This window comes from Carcharhinus amblyrhynchos, chromosome 17, assembly GCF_965287045.1.
Source record: "Carcharhinus amblyrhynchos chromosome 17, sCarAmb.v2.hapA, whole genome shotgun sequence".
Lineage (NCBI taxonomy): Eukaryota > Metazoa > Chordata > Chondrichthyes > Carcharhiniformes > Carcharhinidae > Carcharhinus > Carcharhinus amblyrhynchos.
Genome location: NC_137340.1, coordinates 48,412,445 through 48,425,522, shown reverse-complemented (window position 1 = coordinate 48,425,522; position 13,078 = coordinate 48,412,445). Strand labels below are relative to the sequence as shown.

At 39.4% G+C, this 13,078-nt stretch overlaps 1 protein-coding gene across 1 annotated transcript in view; it reads right to left on the bottom strand.

The window, feature by feature from the left end:
• cnnm1 (cyclin and CBS domain divalent metal cation transport mediator 1) overlaps positions 1 to 13,078 on the bottom strand; it is a 102,506-nt gene that overhangs the window by 55,571 nt on the left and 33,857 nt on the right. The window contains exons 2-3 of the mRNA XM_080205924.1: positions 7,355 to 7,498; positions 2,615 to 2,752 (exon numbers count right to left, since the gene is read on the bottom strand). Coding sequence (XP_080062050.1) covers positions 2,615 to 2,752; positions 7,355 to 7,498 — 282 coding nt within the window. The remainder of the gene's footprint in view (positions 1 to 2,614; positions 2,753 to 7,354; positions 7,499 to 13,078) is intronic.

Below are 13,078 nucleotides of genomic sequence, written 5' to 3'. Positions count from 1 at the left end.
TCACAACACCAGGTTAAAGTCCAACAGTTTATTTAATATCATGAGCTTTCGGAGCACTGTTCCTTCATCAGGTGAGTGATGAAGGAGCAGTGCTCCGAAAGCTCATGATACCAAATAAACCTGTTGGATTTTAACCTGGTGTTGAGACTTCTTACTGTGCCCACCCCAGTCCAATACCGGCATCTTCACATCACGTCTTTGATATTGTGATATTACCATTCCTTTTACGTTCTAAGAAAAAACTATTAATATACACATTACACCTAATTTGAAGTAACTGCATTCAAATTCTATGTTATTTTGAATTTTCTTAAAACTTAAGTATCTTGTGTCATTTTATGATAATTAAATTATCAGTAGACTATAGTTTCTTCCACAAAAGAAAACTAAAAACTTTACAACATAAACTCCATTGTTTTAGGACTACAATTGGGTTTATTAGAATGGAACTAATAACTAGTTATCTGTCAGTCAAAAATAATTCTAATTTGAGAGGCAATGAATTGCACACAGAAAAAAAGAACTAAAGACAGAATATATTATTAAGATTAGTAATACAGATTTGGGTTTAAATAGCATTTTAGAGTGCTTACTTCAAATAGAGTGAATTTAGGAAACAAATGTAATGCCAAGTGCCACCTGACTTCGGTTGCAGCACTTGGCATTAGGCTCTTAAAAAAGAGAACTGTGCTTGACAAAATGATTAGAGCTCTCTGAGGATGTAATGAGCAGGGTGGATAAAGGGGAACCAGTATAAGTAGTACAAAAAGCATGCAGTAAGAAACATAAGAGCTAACAGTGTTGGGAATGCTATATATTAGCACTGATGGAGGATTAACTTACAGGAAAGAGAAGGTCGGAATAAATGAGTCGGTTTCAACTTGGCAAACTGTAACTAGTGCAGTACCACAGGAATCAGTGCTGGAATCTTGCAAGGCAGATACTGCATAAAAGTAGGGAAGAGTCTTGCTGAAACTTGTCAGGAAACAGGTAGTTTAAGTAACTTTTATTTGTGTTTCTGGGTATTGGAAACAAGGTATAGCTCAAGTGCTTCTATGCAAGAAAGGGTTAAAACTTCAGTTAGCCTCATGTTAAACAAAGGTGCCTGCTGTTGCTTAGCAACCAGGGGCTCACACTGAAAAACATAAGCACATGTGGTTCAGTTGCTACCATGTTTGAGAAGAAAGCAGCTCTCATTGAAAGCAGAGAGGCAAGATAATGGATTAAGAGGCTGAAAGAAAGCCCCCCAAAGCTAAAGAACGGATAGTTCTAGAAACCAGAGAATGAAAAGAAAAGTCCCAGAAAGACCCAAGTCAAAGGAGTGAAGAACTGGAGTCTGAATTGTTCGTTGAAGCTAGAAATGGGTAGAGAGAGGCTCTCAGTTATAGAAAGAGCTAAAAGGTACAAACTTGGTGAAGTTGGCTAGCACCAAGCCAGGCATTTGAAGTAACCCTGAGGTTGGTAAATACAGCTTGTGAAGCAATGGTTTTCTGTCGGCTGAGAGATTGGGTATCTAAGAGATTGCGGGCAGCTTAAACATACATGGTAGTCCAGGACAGAGAAATACTGAAAGAAGAGGTTGAAATCCTGGATGTGGATCCATGGTGAATGCATTCGAGAGAAAGTGCTGTTTGGGAGAAGATTCTAAGACTTTGTTTTGAGAATGAAGTTTGGAAACACTTGTGTGGAAGTCTGATTCGAGGGAGCCCAAATGGCTCACAGTGTATTAAGCATCAGGGGAGGGAGTGGAATTGATGAGAAATCCAGAGAAGTTGTATTGGGTCATGTCTGCCACTTTGATTCTGAACGTGATGTGTTGGGTCACACTTAGCCTGTTGATTACATGGACTGTGTACTTACCAAGAACAATATAGTACATGATATACCTTGTGTTATCTATCCATAGCAATCTGTGTAGATCTGTGAAGATATAGGTGGGGTGAAGGAGTATCGTGTTAAAGGCAAATTTTGCATTTTTTTTAAGTTAATTGGCAGTTCCGTGCCTTTGCTCATCCACATCGTAAACAAAAGTAAAAGTAATGCTCTATTGAGCCAGAGTTCCATTCTGGGACTTGACTGTCCAGTAGTAACATCAGCTGGGGTTGTAACAAACTATACAAAGCATTGTGGAACACCCCCCATTGTGTGGAGTTTTGGTGTCCTTATTTGAGGAAAGATACACTTGCATTGGAAGCAATTCAGAGAAAGTGTATTAGGTTAATTCGAGATGAAGGGGCTGTCTTCAGAGGAAACATTAAGCAGAATGGGTCCAAACTCATTGGAGTTTAGAAAAATGAGAGATGATCCACTTGAAACATGAGGTTCTGAGGGGTTCTGATAGGCCACATATGGAGGAATCTACAGCTAAGGAGCAGAGTTTACAAAAAAGAGGTCTCTCATGTACGACAGAGATGAATTTTGTCTTTGAATTTCTACAATTTATAGGTTGTTTTGTTCTGGTCTTATTTGTACTGGTTCAGTTATGACACTTGTTCACATTGTAACTAAAAGAACCTACATTTTTCTAATTATTAAACATTTGAATAATAAAAAGACAAAAAAAACTGAAGCATTTATAACTGCAGGAAATAATATTTTGATCAGTCTATAGTACCTGTGGCTAAAAACCGATGAGTTGCAAGTAAAAGCTGAGGCGAAACCTTGCTTCTTAGATTGGTGTCTGAGCTTCTGAATATTGAGAAGTCTTGTCTCTTTCGTTCTCTGTGAGCTAGAATCTTCGATCTATTGTCAGCTGCAAATTAAAATGAAGATTTTTTTAATTAACGTACAGACGGATTTTATCAGTGAGGTCAAATACAAGCTCCAGCTTGCTCTACCCCTTTTTGCTATTGCAAGGACCTGCTACTGTGATTCCTCAGTTACTGATGCTCCAATATCCAGCACCAGAGAGGCAGAAGTTTCTTTCAACTAAATATTAGGAGGATTGAAATCATTGTCTTTGGTCCCCATTAAAACTTTCTTCTCTTGCCATTGACTCCATCCTTCTCCTTGGTGACATACTGGACCTGATGTGTGTCTGAGCACATATCCGCACCATCACTAAGACCACCAATTTCCATCATTGTAACGTCTCTCAGCTCCACCACGGCCTCAGCTCATTTGCTGCTGAAAACCTCATCCCTCGCTTTGTTATCTCTAGACTTGACTAATCCGATGGATTCCTGGTCGACCTCCAGTCTTCAGCCTTCTGCAAACTTGAGATCATACATCACTTCTGCGCTTGCTGATCTAAACTGCTCCTAGCTGAGCAACAGCTTGAATTTAACATTCTTACCCACCTTTTCAAATCTGCTCATGGTCTCACTCCTGCAATCCCTGTAACCTCTCTCCAGACTCATAATCCTCTGAAATATTTGCACTCTTCCAATTCTGGCTTCAAGAACATCTCCAATTTTAATTATTCCAGCACTAGTGGCTGTGCCTTCAGCCACCCAGACTTTAATGCTCTGAAGTTTCCTAACTAAATCGCTACATCTTTCTAGCTCTCTTTCTTGCAAGACTCTCCTTAAAACCAAGCATTTTGACTAAGCTTCTAGTCATCTGCCCAGCATCATTTTATGACCATTGTTTGGTATTGCTCCTCTGAAGTCTCTATTAAATGGGCTGTATAAACACAAATTGTTATTGCTTGGAGAAAAACTGTACTGTCTCGAGGACAAGATTAAACTACCAGATGCTCTGCTATTTAGTGTTTTAAGTGGCATGAATTTTTTGATCAAGACACAACACAGGGCATGTGAAGTTACGATTCAAGCTCCCAATCATATGGTCAAGAGCAAAACAGTATATTATGAAAAGCATCACTGTCGATAATGACATCAATGCATCACGGTGATTTGCTACTGGGCCTTTGCGATGCAAAAGTGAATCTACTGATGACTCTGAGATGAGTTGCTGTTCAATTAAGGTGAGCTGAAAAATACCATCAGCACATTTAGAAATCAGCATGTGATGGGAAATTTAGTGTGCAGTCAGAATTGCGATTTAAATTTTCATATAGTATGGAAATTAATGTGTGAGAGAGAGACAGCACACTGTAAATAGGCATTATTGACCATATAGAGATAGGAAAGCATCAAGTAAAGGAACAAGTGACAGGAAGATATTCACTGATGACAGAGATCATGAAACTGGACAACATTTCCAAATCAAGACAAAATGGCGCATGAAAAATAGAAAGTAGTCAAAATGCTTAGCTCTATCTACAAACAAGTTGAATAGTGCAGATAGAGTGTATGGATAATGCGCATCAAGTGCTATTTGAGATCACAGGTTGAAGTTTAAATACAGCAACGCCACCATAAGATAGTAAAGGAGGATGTCGCCCAATTGTTGAGACATTTGGGAGAGAGAGTTTGGTCTTGAGGACATAGTTTCAAAGTCATCTAGAAAGCCAGGAAGTTCATTTGTTTCATAATCTTGCTTGGAAAATACTGCATTTTGATAATGTCTAGTAATAAAGTAAATGCTTTTCTTCTTTTGAAATCTTTTACACAAAAAATTGCCGTGTTTATTCCAGTACAGCATATATTGTCATGTTGAAGTGCAAATGATACACAGCAAGAAAAGGAAAACTTTATGCAGCACCTTTCACGATCGGGGAAAACTCACCTGCTTTTCTTTGAAATAGTCTTTTGCAACAGTTGAGACCGCAGTTTAAAATCTCATTCAAAAAACAGCATTTACAACAGTGTAGCATTCTCTTAGCGCTTCACTGCAGTGTTAGCCTTGGCTTTTGTGCTCATGTCTTTATATGGGACTTCAACCTACAACTTTCTAATTTAGGGAAGTTACCAGCCGAGCCATGGCTGACACCATAAATGCAAATCTGTAAATTTAGCTATATGCTCCATCAGTAATAACGCAATATCATACGCACACTATCCAAATCATAAGGCATCCCATAAGGTGAACTGATCTAAGTAGAATGTTTCACTAGGTACTTCAATAAAATAAGAGTTGGGCTAAATGCAACAAAGCCACAGTCACCATTCAAAATTTAACATTGTCCATGTGAGTATTACTATAATCCATAGTTACAATTGGCTAAGGGTGACTAAGGAAATGCAGTGGCTCCTGGCAACACTGCAAATAGTAATTGGCTTCTTCTTCACAGACATGCTGGGATCTACAGAAGAATTCAATAGCTCCTATATAGGTCCACGTACCTCCATTGTGAAAAAAGACACGTCTCCTCCAAATCCTTTCCATCTACAGCCAGGAGCCTTGATTTTAAGTAACTCTGAAGAGGATGAGCTGGACCACAACGTAACAGTGGAACCTGAAGAAAATATGGATGTGGAGATGGTGACGAAGATTAGTCCCTTTGATTCTGATTCAATATATTCCGAAACATCCATTAGAGAAGTGTCATGTATTCAGCATTACGTCCAAGTAGAGCCAGCATATAAGCAGCAGGGAAGACAAGCAGAAAGAGGGCTAAATGTTTCTGGAGTCCCGAAAAAGATATCCATGGTCACTTGCAAATTTAAAACGAATGTACGTAGAAAGAGCTTCTTTCTGTCATTCAAAGTCAAGCAAGGGTAATTTAAGCAAGATTGGGTAGAATGTCATTAGTCTGGCTGGTGTTGTACAGGGCCTTCAATCTGCACTTGTGTTTAACGTGCTAAAGCTTCTATGTCATTTCAAGCATCTCTGGTTGCTGTTCCAGAAATAACTGGGCCTTTGTCCTGCTATACAACAGGAAGTCTTCAAATTTGGCCAAGTAACAATGTAGCTTTCAGGGCTGAGAAATGATGCAACATCAGCCATCAGGTAAAGGAAATATAGCCTTTAGAAATCTGAACTGAAACCAACTATTAATTTCCATATTTGAAAATATTCTGGGCCATGCTTCAATCTCCTTCTTTGTCTTCTATCTCTGAATCTCATCAAATAAGAACTTTACAATATAGTTTAGTTCTTGTGATAACTAGCACCTGTCTATGCACATGATTAAAAGCTGGTTGTCACAACTTGGATGGCTGGGTGATAAAGGATTGAATATTGGAGCTTGGTCTTTATTCACTTTTTAAGATTCTATATATAGAGACACACATTGCATATCATGCACTCCAACAAAAAAAACACACCTCTCAGCCTCTTCCTAATTATGTATAGACCACAATTAATACACACCAGCTGAGTATAATTAATATTCATTCAATATGATTTCACAAGCAGACGCAAAAGCATTCATAAAACTGAAGAAAAAATAGCACAAGGTCAAAAAACACGACTGGTCATACTCATAATTAATGTCTATTTGTGCTCCAGGGCAACTATACATAGTGATTCTGTATGTGGCCTAATATGCCAAAAACATGCTGCACAAAATATTTTTGTATTTTCATACATCCAGGAAGGATCAACACCCTATATGCGCCATATATTTTCAATTCCTGTTAATCCCTTGAATGTTCAATATTTAATAAAAAAGTGACACACCATGTATCTGTTCCTAGTTACAAGAGTGCAAATCTTAAATGAGGTTGGGCAATATTGACTTAATTTCTCATGTATATTATATTGTAGGGAAACAGTGGTGACATAAAAATTTCAGGAAAATCCAAGAAATTGGATTATGTATTTTTAAAATTGGGAAAACACAAGTTAATTAAGGCAGGGACAGCGTGGTTGTGCTGGTGGAATTAGGCCATTGACATGTTGTTGAGTTTCGCAGCGCTGCAAAATGATGTTTACTCAAGGCAAGTTAGTAACAATGGGGTAAATGGGCTAAAACATGAATGAATTTGAAAGAGTTACAATGTATGAAATGAGAGGTATAAAGAAAGGATTCATGAAGTGTACTTTGCTTTTACACTCTGAAAGCCAAAATCAAGAAATGAAGGTAATGAAGTCAGAATTCTAAAAGAAGTTAGGTCAGGTAAGGGAAGATCAAAGGGACAACCTTCATTTAGGGAGATGATTACATCCAAGCAGAGGAATTTTTTTTTAGACCTCAGACAACAGCAAGAATAGCTGGTTAGCTTCCAGCAACCAATGTCTGTGAAGAAAGCCCATCTTGAAAAGCAGGCTGCATGTTTCATTTTAGAAGTGACTCCAGAGAGATGGAACTACCTGATGTGGTAACTACTACTGGATTAAAATCTATAAGCCATTATGGAACAATTTGGGGGGAACTAGCTCTGAAAACTTTATTGGAGTGTTTAATTGTACTAAACCTTGAACTGGAAGTGGTTGATTCAGAAAAGAATAGTTGAAAAGAAAATTGCACACTGACAATGCCACTGAAGGAACACGCTGCCATTTCATTAATATTAACATAGTGAGTTGTATCTCGCCAGGAAATGCTGCAAGAAGCAATACGTACTGTAAATGTCTGTTTCATCCAGGATCTCTGATTTTATAATTTCTTCAATTATATCTTCTAATGTGACGATACCCAGTACTTCATAGAAAGGATCACATTCTCCCTCATCATTGACTCTCTGCACTATCGCCAAGTGGGATTTACCTGAGGAGAAACAAAGAGAAAAGTACTTCATTATAATATTCTGCTAAAGCAAACTGACAATAAGCACGATGCAATAAAGTTCATTCACAATTCTAATAATGGTCAGCTGTGGGATTTATTGCACCAGCATAATTCACTGGACAGCAGTTTTGCCTCTGCTCCATATTATTATGGAGCAAGAACCCATCATCCATATTGAATAGCTCTTGTTATCCACCCTTGTGCTTCCTTTTTACAGCTTAGTAGTCAGAGTTGAAATTCCTTTTGATAAAACTTTAAATCATAACAAAATCAATATATATTTGAATATGACATTCTCACCCTACTCCCCTTTCTAATTTCTCTTGAAGATATTGACTCTCTTTGGAGGTATTTATTAAGATACATGATACAGAGGTCCAAGGTATATGAATATAGAGTTGGATCATAGATCAGCTATGTACCCATTGAATGGTGGAACAGACTCGAGTACTAAACGGCCTACTTATCATATGCAAACCAGAGCTCTGCTTTACAACCTTTACTTACAAGGAAACAGGAATCTGAAACAAAACAGCGAGAGAACAGCGCTATGTCAAGTCTGGATGACTCTTCTTCGGTTGTAGGGAGCTGGATAGAGGGCCAGCAATTGGTGGAGGCAAGGGAAAGATTTACAAAGGTGTCATGCACAAAAAGATGAAAGGAATGTAAATGGTAGCGATCATGGCTAAGAAAAGTGCTGATAGTGACATAAAAGAGATCAGAAAATGTTAATAGCAGAACAAAGATAAGCAGTGTCAAAGGACAACCACCATTTACATCCTCATTGTCTTTTCAATCATGGCACCTTTGTCAATCTCTCCCATGCCTTTTATATGTTGTTTATATCACTATTGGAAATATTCTTTGAACAAACCTGATAGACATTTTTTTAAATGCAAAGGTAGAATTATAGAATCTCTTCACTGCAGAAGGCCATTTGGCCCATCGAGTCTGCACCAACTCTCTGACAGAGCATCTTACTCAGGTTCTACCCCCATTAGAGTCCCTACAGTTCCGAAGGAGGCCATTTAGCCCATTAAGTCTGCACCAACTCTCCCATGAAGCATCCGACCTGGGCCCTGTCCCTGTAAGCCCAGATATTTACCACACTAATTCCCCCAACTTATCCATGTTGGGATACTAAGGGAACTTTAACATAGTAAAAAGTCTGACAACACCAGGTTTTAGTCCAACCGATTTATTTGATAATAGACTCAAGCTTTCGGGTTAGTCCCTTCGTCAGGTGAATGGAGAGTTCTGGCCTCAGACAGAGCATATAAAGCACAGACAGTTTAGAGATTACTGATTAGAATGCGAATCCTTACACCTAACCTGCTGTTCAAGACCTGAAGTGGCTGACAATGTGAGTGGAAGGACCACTGATCACAGGTTACAGAGATGTGTATTGTCTCCAGACAGTACAGTAAGTGAGGTTTTGCAAACCCAGGTAAGTCACGGGGGTTACAGATAGTGCGACATGAACCCAAGATCCCTGTTGAGACCGTCCTCATGTGTGCGGAACTTGGCTATCAGTCTCTGCTCAGTGACTCTGCGCTGTAACCTGTGATCAGTGCTCCTTCCACTCACATTGTCAGCCACTTCAGGTCTTGAACAGCAGGTTAGGTGTAAGGATTCGCATTCTAATCAGTAATCTCTAAGCTTGTGAGTCTATCAAATAAATCGGTTGGACTAAAACCTGGTGTTGTCAGATTTTTTACTGTGTTTACGCCAGTCCAATGCCGGCATACCCACATCAAATTTAACGTAGCCAGCCTACTGGAGTATCTGGAGGAAACCCACACAAACATGGGGAGAACATGTAAACTCCACACAGACAGTCACCCAAGGTCAAAACTGAACCCAGGTCTCTGGAGCTGTGAGGCTGCAATGCTAATCACTGTGCCACCTGTGCCATTCTTAACCTTCGTAACCCTATAAACATTATTACATGTTACACAGTGAGCAACTGGATCTGATGTTGCAAAAGCATTCTTTTAAATAGACAGGACGTGCTTACATATTGAATTGAGCCTCTATCAGCTTTACTGACAGAATGGGTTTTTGCATGGGTTGCAGAACGGGTGGAGGAAATGGGAAAATCAAAAGATGATGCACAGTTGCTAGGTTTTCCAGCCTTCCTAGATTGTTGATTGGGCAATTGGTCTTTCGAACACAAAGGTGAACACAAGAGCTATGTTTCACCTTTGTGCATACTCAGTACTCTTGCTATCATAACTTGCAACCAAACAGCATCCTTGTCCCTGCTCCTGTAGCCATGAACCCAAGCAGCAGACAGGGACACTGCAATACACAATTCTACTCACGGTGTCAAGGAATATGGTTTGGTGCATGTTGGAAACGTCGTAGTGCTGGTGGAGGGAACTGCTACAGAAGTCAGTGTGCAAAGGGAAAGTTATGGTGGTGGGGGATTTTTCACTACAATCCCATACAAAAATTCTGGTGCCGGTTGATCAACTGGCTTCATCACACAAGGTGGGCACAATGACCTCATAAGCCCACCTGTGATCTGTTTAATTATCATCAATGCTTCAGATTTGATTTGATTTATTATTGTGACATGTATTAGTATACAGTGAAAAAGTATTGTTTCTTGCATGCTGTACAGCCAAAGCATACCATTCATAGAGAAGGAAACAGAGTGCAAAACGTAGTGTTACAGTCATGGCTAGGATGTAGAGAAGGATCAACTTAGGTAGGTCCATTCAAAGATCTGATGGCAGCAGGGAAACTGTTCTTGAGTCGGCTGGTACGTGATCGCAGACTTTTGTATCTTTTTCCCGGCGGCAGGAGATGAAAGAGAGCGTGGCTGGGGTGTGTGGGATCCTTAATTATGCTTGCTGCTGTACCAAGGGAGCGGGAGGTGTAGACAGAGTCAATGGATGAGAGGCTGGTTCATGAGACGGATTGGACTACATTTGCGACCTTTTGTAGTTTCTTATAGTCTTGGGCCTGTCAATTTGCCTGACACCTGGCAAAATTGTCAGACTGTATACAATCTACCCAATTGCAGGGTTTCTCTGTTTGTTTGCTCTCCATAGCACTTCTTCATTTTTGACTTTCTCCATCCAAATGATATTTTCCATTCTCTCGAAATCCACATTTCAAGGTTATTTATCAAGTTGGTCTCCTTCTTCCACAAGATCCATGTCTCTCATCCACACAAAACAATATTTCAAATCAAACTCTTTACAAGTCGCGTCTTTTTCATTCAGCTTTCTGGTTAACAACTGTCTCTTTTCAAATATGGCCTTTCTCACTGCTATCCCTCTTATTTCTTTGCATCTTCCAATTGCAAACATTATGCTTCCTAAAGATTTGAATTATTGCCTCTGCCCTGGTTCCCTTTCTGCTGAGAATATAGGAATACTGCGTGGTGATTTGGAGGTATGTGTTACTTTGGCTTTGCCCAAATTTACTTTCATTCCAAAGTTCATGCCTGTTGTGTCTAATTATTAATTAATAGGCTAATTACTATTTCTTCTAATCCTCTGTGCTTGTTGCAAGTACTTTGTCACCTGCATGTCTAACAGATATCATCATTTGACCCTACCATCCACCAATCCTAGGACCAAATTCTGTGCCTTCAAATGCTTCTTTGATCACATGGATACTGAAGAGGACTGGTGATAACACCACCCTTGTCAAACTCCTCTCCAACTATATTTGTTTCTGGCTCTCTGTTGGCTGCTCTCTCAGTTGCTGTTTGTTCCATGTACAGATTTCTTATGACGCTCTCTCTTCAGTTAACTCTATCTTTTAGCACTGTCAGGTGCTTAACCCAATCAGCCTTTTAAGGATGTTTTTTCAAAATCTATACAACAATGATATAATTCCTGCCCAAACTTAGACTGCAATTACTCATTAACCTTGTAATGCTAATTGTTTCTCATCTCTCTTCTTCCCTTTAATCCAAAGTAGTCATCAATGTAGTTCTGCATCTTCCCACTCACTCTCTTTGTCATAACTCCCGCACAGGGTATCAGGTGAACTGCACGAAAGTCAGAACATATGATTGTATGTTAGAATTTTAATTAGGTTATTTTTGTGAAGTGTGGAGACAGATACACAAGGAAGGAGAAGCTTGAAAAATTAGATTTTCGTAGCAACAAAGATCTCGATTAGAGTTTCCACTGTAGTGGCAGAGAACCAATTGGAGGATTAAGCAAGCCAAGTTCTGAAATGGGAAACAGACTGAATTCTGGGTTAAAACGTTTAGACAGTAAAAAGTCTGACAACACCAGGTTTTAGTCCAACCGATTTATTTGATAGTAAACGCACAAGCTTTCGGGTTAGTCCCTTTGTCAGGTGAATGGAGAGTTCTGGCCTCAGACAGAGCATATAAAGCACAGACAAACTGTCTGTGCTTTTTACGCTCTGTCTGAGGCCAGAACTCTCCATTCACCTGACAAAGGGACTAACCCGAAAGCTTGTGCGTTTACTATCAAATAAATCGGTTGGACTAAAACCTGGTGTTGTCAGACTTTTTACTGTGTTTACCCCAGTCCAACGCCGGCACATCCACATCATTAAAATGTTTAACTCAGAGCCTAACAGAGTGATGAGCATCACATCAGCCTGAGAAAGCAGTGGATAAGTTGGTTAATGGGCATCGGAACCAGAGTAGGCAGGTTGAAAGTGCAAAGGAAATTCTATATCCTTCATGCTTGGCATCAGACATGCAATCACAAAGCACGTTAACAGCCTTTGAGTCAAAAGGGATATAAATGGTGGGGTTGGCATGCATATGGGAACTGTTCTGTTTGTAGCAGATACAGCAAATTGCTGATGAACTGGAGAATACAGTGGATGAAAATCCATTTCACAATCACTTATTAACAAACACAGTGAAATAAAATCATGGGACACTTATGCTATCTTAGTATAAAGCAGGAAATTTTATGAATGGAGTCCACAATTTTTCATGCATACATCGCAATGGACATGAGACCCTGTGCCGAGAGAAAGTGCTGGAAAAATTAATCCTCATTCACTTGTCATTTTCACAAACTAGTAATTCATCAAACTAGTAATTAAGCTACTTTCTGATTAGCAATTAATTTAGCCAGAACTACCATCTAAGTTCTGAGTTCACAGTGAGAGGGCAGAGCTGCTGAGGTTTATACTGACACAGCACCTCTTCGAGCAGATATATATTTTGGGCCTCTCAGTTCCATTGTCAATTAACTTAAGTTCAATACAGCTTTGAAAAATCAGTGCTTCAGACAAAGAATCAATTTGAAGGCAGTGAATTTGGTTGTGCGGATAAAGCAGGAAACAAAATAGACTCTACGTGGAAGGAATTCTGTTAAAATATGTCTAAAACCTAACAATCTCATAGGAGAAAAGTGACAATAAATTGCACTAATTAAATATATTGCATTGTCTATTACCTAGGACAAAGTAAGCAGATGTACAGGAATAGCATCACCTCCAAGTCACACGCGATCCCAACTTGAACCTCTTACCTAACCTGATGCACAAGAACCTCTCCACATGGATTGCAATGACTCAAGGAAGTCGATCATCACCACCTTCTCA